Here is a 7,432-nt window from a genome sequence, read left to right on the forward strand (position 1 = left end):
CCTTGGTGGCTTTATTACTTCATCCAAAGCCTGCTAATCTGACCTCTGCTCTTTCCACTGTAAGTGCTTTTTCTATCCCTTATGGAACTGTTCTTCAGATCGCTACTGCTCCCAACTTCAACTTCTGTTAGGTAAATGGCATTTCATGTGGCCACCACCTTGCAGAGTTGGAAATGCCCCGTGTGTATGTATGTCATTAGATCTGTTCTAAACCATGGACGTATAAAGAAAAACAAGTTGCGTCTGAAATGCTAAAAGCTGACATGTTTCCCACTGAAGTTGCTTGTTGGGGCATGGTTTTCAGCCCTGGCATATTTTGGGTCTCACTTGAAGAGTTCAGTAGTCAAGGTGTTTCTTGCATGGCAGAATGCCTGGCTGGAGGGAGGTCATGGCTGTATAAGACTGCAGTCCATGCAACTAGCTGGCACATCTTCAAAAGACCATGACACAGTATGCAAAAGACAGCATCACAGAGTGGTATTTTCCAGTAGTCTCTGCTGTGAGAAGTCTTAGAGCTCCAAACACAATTTTTACCGCACTTCAGTGATTCTAAGCAGTTTATGTAATTCAAAGGCAGAGGGGGAGGTTAAACTTATTCTCCAGAACACAGCTGTGGGCAATTTCAGTATTGGATGAATCGAATTTCCTAGCAAATAAAGGTGGGCTCAGTAACCAGAGGGGAAACACAGAGTGCTGCCCTCAACATTCCACTGGGTTTATAATTAATTGAAAAAAAACCTGTTGATAAGAGTAATAGTTAAAGTAGGAAATTACTAATTAGTAACCAAAGAATGTAGTGTTTGATTCACACAAGTATTTGATTATTTCCTTTTTACTGTAATAAAAGGATTGCGACTTCAGCAAAAGTGAGTTTAAAAATACTGATATTATAATAATTGATTGTCTTTTCCTTAGCTGTCAGATTTCAAGTTTCTTGTTCTTTTTCAGAGTCATCTCAGACATTACAGGCATGAGACTTCCCAGAAAAAAATTAATTTCCTCCTTAATTGTGATTTGCAGTTTGCAGATTTTCCCACTAGATGGGAAATGATGGGGACTCAGGATTTCTGAATATCAAGTCACTTGTTCAGATGCCTAAATGTGGACTTAGGAACATAATTTCGGGCAGCACCCTAATGTTGAAAATCTCAGCTGTATGAAATAGTGAATTAAATGGTTCTTATTTGAAAATTCCTATAGTAGTTCCTTGATACCACGGTCAGCAATATGGGTTGCTGTTGTCAAAGAAAGATCTGTCAAGGTCTCTAGGCTCTATAAATATCCTAAAATTAAAAGGAATAAGGAGTAGTCTTTGACAGGAAAAGTCAGAATATGTTTACACATAACAAACAGGTCTATTCTGTACCCTTTCTTGCTAATTTTTATTAATGCATATAGGGTCTTTTGCATGATGATAATAGTTTGAAATCAAAATAATATTTTCCTATCTGAATCAATTGGAGTAGCATTAAATAAAGACTCACAGAATGAAAACCAAGGTATGATCCTTTGTAGGAATTTCTTTAACAGAAGAGGAGTCTTATATTAGCTTCCTGTTGTAGTTCAGATGTTTGCAATATAAGCAAGCTGTGCCATACCAAAACAAATTGGTTTATAAACATTACCAGTACAGATTTCTGGATCTTTTCTGAAAGGGTTTCACTGTAGTCTGCAATAAAAAACAATCTATAAAGTATCTGGAGTACATATCCTTTCTGCAGCAAATCTCTGAAAAGTGCTAACATGTTATAGTGGCCTGCTTTTATGCTTTTGTAGCCATAACAAATGACATGGTCTTTTCTTACTCCAGATATTTTGTAGACTTACTCCAGATATTTGTAGATAAGTGAAGACTATGACTTGTATTTCTATAACAGGCCAGCATAATACCGTGTTTGCATTCCTTTTCTAGTAGAAGCTATTATAGATCTTTTTTCAGTACTATAGCATTCTAGTCATAATTTCTAATTTACATATTTAGCATTAAAATTCGTGCTTTTTAGGGTTTTTTTTTTACAGTAATTAGATCGGATTTTTCTAGTCAATGTTTGGTATATGCATGTCTGGCCAGTTAATACTCTTTTTCTTAATCCATAATTTATTTTACCTGTTGATCGACATCTTCAATAGCCCCTCAGCTATTTTGTGTATGCATGCTGATCTTTTATAAATCTTCACTTAGGCAAATAAAAATCAAGTTACATAGTCTAAAAATGAGAGAATTAAAATAAATTATTGCATCAGTTGTATGCAAATAAAGTTATTTCATTTCTTCTAGCTTTTAAGATGTCAAAAAAATGTTCATTTTAAGTGATACAAAGCATTCACAGGTAGCATAGAATGCATTCCCATATATGTTTTTTAGAGACTGGAATGAGAACACAAAGCAAACAATAGGACTGAAAGTGAATAAGGGAAGATTAATTACTTAGACACAAATGGGGTTTCTGGGGTATTAGGGCTGAAGGTAACTGAGGAAGAATTACTCTGATCAAAGGGACAATCCATTGTGTACAAGAAACAGCAGACAAGGAATTCTGTGTTACTCGGTCACAGTGAATGTTACGTATGCTAGAAATATTTAGCATAGTCCATGGTCAGTAAAAGGAAACTTGTTTCACTCCCATTTCCATGGACACGTAGACAGAGACAAACCATTGCACTTGTTTGGTACCCATTGCAGGACAAGTGCAAAGTCCTGTACCTTGGATGGAATAATTACATGCATAAATACAGATTGGTAACTGACTGGCTAGGCTGCAGTGCTACAGAGAAGGACTGGGGGGTTACAGTGGAGGTTATAGGCTGAATATGAGCTAACAGTATGGTATTGTTACAAAAAAAGGCCAACAGCCTACTGGGTTGTATTAACAGGATTGTTATTTACAAATCAAGGCAAGTGATTCTTTTGCTTTAATCAGCACTGGTGAGGCCTCACCTGGAGTATTGTGTCCCATTTTGGGCCCCACACTTCAAGAAGGATGTGAACAGTTTGAAAAGAGACCAGTCAGTGCAACAAAAATGACTAGGGGCCTGGGAAACATGGTTTATGAGGAAAGGCTGAAAAATCTAGGGTTATTTGGTCTGGAGAAGAGAAAAGACTGAGAGGAAATTTGATTAACGGTCTTTAGATACCTGAAGGGCAATTTAGAGAAGGTAGAGATGGGCTTTTGGCTCTGTAACTGTAGGAGCAACAACCTCAAACTGCAGCGGGGGAAATTTTAGTTTGGAGATTAGGAGGAGCTTATTGACTACAAATGTGGTTGATCATTGATACAGGCTACCTGGGGAAGTTGTGGAATCAATATATTTAGAAATTTTCAAGAGCAGGTTAGGCAGGCACTTGACTAGGATGGTTTAGTCAGGGATAATCCTGTTTTAAACAGAATGGCCCTATGTTTCTGCAAATCCCCAGTGTTCTATAACATATACAAGTGAAAAAGAGAGGGACCATCCAATTCTTAACTTGGCAAGGTAAGAAATGGAAAACACTCTCCCTTCTTCTATAAATGTTTTATGCCTCCAATTAATTTGCATTGCCTTTGCCCCACCTGGGTAGCAAGGGAAGTGTAGGTTAGATATTAGGAAGAATTTTCGTACTAGGAGGGTAATAAAACACTGGAACAAGTTACCCAGAGAGGTGGTAGTGGAATCTCCATCCTTGGAAGTTTTTAAGACCCGGCTAGACAACGCTTTGGTTGGGATGATCTAGTTGGGGATGGTCCTGCTTTGAGCAGGGAGTTGGACTAGATGACCTCCTGAGGTCTCTTCCAGCCCTAATTTTCTGTGATTCTATGATATTAATCCTAGAGCCTCAAAACACTTCCTGAGCTTTGAAAATGACTCATTAAGACAATAGGAAGTGAAATAATCACAGTAGGTTGGTACCCTTTATCAAGAAAACCTGCCAACACCACCTTTCCCTGTAAGCAGGGGCTTTCAGTGTAAGATCTAGAAACCGTGTAAGATCTAGAAGCAACTGAACATGTCTCAACTTAAATATCCGGTTTTTTACCTAACACAAAACTAAAAGGACGAAAGATCACAACCTCATCTCTCCAACAGAAAACCAGATGGTCACTTTTTTTTTGTTGCTATAATTTTTCCAAAGCATAATGTATGACTTTGTTGTGATTATTTTTTTAACTACAAAATAGGAAGTTTTAAGAATAGATTGGTTTCCTTTTAGTTTTTGACATGATGTGTCCTAGTCAAAAGTCTAGTTTGATTTTATATTGTGGGGAAACAAAGGCTGCTAAGTGGGATAGAAAAAAGGCTTATAATGTAAATGTCTTTCCAGATATCTTTCCCAAGCTTTTTGTTCTGACTAAGAATTAATGTGCTGATCAGCAGTTCTGCAGTTAGCAGCCTAGCTCTTGCAGGACACAGAAATCATGATGTAATCTCCCTCTCTCAGCTAAATCCTATGATAACGGTAATAACCCTTCAGCAATATCTCTACTTATTGTTGTCATTTCTATTTTAGGGTGTGAACGGAATGTCTGTGGATGAGAAGACTGAATCCCCCATGTATGTGTATGAGTCAACAGTCCATTGTACCAATATCCTCCTGTGCCTCAATGACCAGCGGAAGCAGGATATTCTCTGTGATGTGACTTTGATTGTGGAGGGGAAAGAGTTCCGAGCCCACCGAGCTGTGCTGGCTGCTTGCAGTGAATACTTCTTGCAGGCGTTGGTGGGGCAGACGGAAAATGACCTGGTTGTCAGCCTGCCAGAAGAGGTACAGTATGTCATCATTCTTCTGTTATCAAAACAATCCTCTCTTACACATGATTGAAAAAGGTTCATGATCTGCTACTTACTAGCCAACTAAGCCTCAATAGACGAATCCAAATATAGCACAGATTCTAGGTTCTGACTCTATCATGACTGTTGCTATGATTTTTCTGTTTCGGTTGGTTAAGAGTTGCTGGATGCCCCTCGAGAGAAAAAGAATGAACATATTCACAGAACCTTCTCTGCTGGAAAAAATCAGCCAGCAATTCTAACAGTTACTATAGCAAAGCTTTAAAATTGTTTGAGCTTGCCTTTCTCACCACTGCTGAAAGGGTAATACCCAAACAGAGGTCACTTAATTACTATAGCTCCATTCAGTACGTTATGGAGTTATAGTACATTCAGCACCCTGATATTCTTCTGGTTTTCTAGATGGGAAATTTTTAAAAGGGTCATTTGGCTCTCAAAAATTGGGTTATTATTTAAAAATCACTTAAACCATCATGTTATTTTGAGCCTGCTTGCCACCCACCCTGTTTCAGCAACCAGTGTCCTGGTTCTTCTTTTTTCCTTTGCCTGTATCACTCATTCAGCCTGGCTTCCATTCTCTTCCACTCACCACTCATCTGACGTTTAACTGCTTTGAGCCAAATGATTTATGCTAGCAGGACTAAGCTGAACATTCTTTTGGAACACAAAGTTATAGGGTTTTTTTGTCCTTACGCAGAGTGGCTCAAATACAAAGGGGCAGAGTAACCTTACAGACGTAACTCAAAAGTTAACCCCTTTTTGTTGGTTGATTGTTTGTTTGTTGCCCACAAATATGCACAAGCTGGTTTCTAATTTTTGTGGTTTCCTAGTAGGCATCAGTCTAAGCTGTCCTGACTGTCACAGGATTCTTGTGCTTTTGCCACAAGAAGTTTACATCATGGCCCTTTACATGTACATTAGAGTTCTACACTGTTTCTCTGTTCCCCTACTGCGTCACGGTGGAATTATGCCACAAGATAATTCACCTAGTGCAAATGTACCCTCTTGTTCCATTGTGCAAGGATGTCATTCTGGTTTACTTGCTGGACAGGTAGTTCTGAAGCCAGCCAATCCCTTGGTAAGCAAGTGTTATGGAATGAGACACACCTCGATTCAGTAGAGGTTACTTTATACCTATTGGACCTGGAAGAATGGTTTTAAATTATGACATAACTAATAATGCCATTTACCCCATGAGTTGGTTCGGCTTGGGCTCTTATTAGTATTAATACTATAGCTTTGAAATCATACCATGGCACTGTTTGGATCCAGTGTGATTTCAGGTTATGAATACATTGTAGCCCTGACTGTATGCACAATGCTTTGAGTAGGCCGTATAGTATGTATGCCTTATGTTTCCGCACAGTGGCAGAAGTTAGGGCAGGGTGGCACTTAAAGACCAGCTGATTCAGAAAGGCAAGGCATGAGCTTTCATAGGCAGCAGCCTGTTTCATCAGATGCTGTCATCTGATGAATGATACCTACCTGTCTTCTCCCTGACTTCAGACTAAAATGGCTTAACCACCTTTATTTCTACATAATGCTAGTTAGTTAATCTTCCTATAGAAAATCTTAAGAGGGTAGTGAATTGTCTCTTACTGCAAAGCAATTTGGGTAGTAAAAAGGGACCAGAAAACACACACAGAGGCAGAAGATGAAAAGAGAGAGGGAAGTATTAACGTAGTGGTGCAAATCCTGGCAAGACCTCATCTTGAACACTAAGTACAGGAGACCCTCGCCATTCACGAGGGGGATACATTCTCCTATCCCCTGCAAACGGTGAAGTCCATGAATAAGGCACTGCATTCATGAATGCCGTCTGCGTTCATGAATGCCATGCCCCTGGTGGCTGGTGGGGTGGGCACAGCTGTGCTGGCAGCAGTGGGAGCACAGTGGCAGCAAGCGCAGAGCTCCCGAGGAGCTCCTTTAAGTGTATTTAAGATGCAGATTTGGCAATCGCGAATATTTGAAACCACAAATGCTGAACCTGTGAATAGCGAAGGTTTCCTGTACTCTTAAGAAAGATGAACTGGAACAGGTGCAGAGGAAGACTACTTCCTTGATCAGGCGAATGGACTGCCTATCTCATGAGAAAAGATTAAAAGAGCTTCGCTTGTTCTGTGTAGCAGAATGAAGGCTGAGAAGGGAATACAATTGCTCTCTATAAATATGTTGAAGAAGGTAAACATCGAGGTGGGAGATGAGCTATCTAAAGCTTGCTTGTGTCAAAGGACAATGGTGGCTCAAGAACAAATAACTATTAACTGGTTACAAATATGGAGTGGAAATTAGAAGGTTTTTGCTGCTTAGAGCAGTCAGATTCTGGAATAGCCTATGAAGAAGAGTAATGGAAGTAAAAAACCTAGATAGTTGTAAAATGGAGATTTGGTCTGTTTGAGAAGCATTACATGATGAAGTTGCCTGTAATAGTATGGGACTAAACTAGGGGTGTGCCAATAAAGATTTTGGGGCCTGATACCGATAGCCAAGTTTTAAGGAGGCATATTGGCCGATACCGATCCAGTTTCTGACACAGCATGGAGAGCTGTGCAGCTGGTAAGTCTTTTGTGGTGGAGGTGGGAGGGAAGGGGCATAGGGGGCAGATCAAGACCCCCACAGTGAGGGAGGGAGTAGGACTGGGGCAGGCATTGACCAGCCAGGGCCC

At 39.8% G+C, this 7,432-nt stretch overlaps 1 protein-coding gene across 2 annotated transcripts in view; it reads left to right on the forward strand.

The window, feature by feature from the left end:
- BACH2 (BTB domain and CNC homolog 2) overlaps positions 1–7,432 on the forward strand; it is a 231,169-nt gene that overhangs the window by 127,874 nt on the left and 95,863 nt on the right. For both annotated transcript variants that reach the window (XM_019520204.1, XM_019520203.1), the window contains one exon: positions 4,487–4,741. In XM_019520204.1, the coding sequence (XP_019375749.1) occupies positions 4,499–4,741 (243 nt within the window). In that variant the 5' untranslated portion in view covers positions 4,487–4,498. The remainder of the gene's footprint in view (positions 1–4,486; positions 4,742–7,432) is intronic.

This window comes from Gavialis gangeticus, unplaced genomic scaffold (genome assembly GCF_001723915.1).
Source record: "Gavialis gangeticus isolate Ggan-Ray unplaced genomic scaffold, GavGan_comp1, whole genome shotgun sequence".
NCBI classification, from domain to species: domain Eukaryota; kingdom Metazoa; phylum Chordata; order Crocodylia; family Gavialidae; genus Gavialis; species Gavialis gangeticus.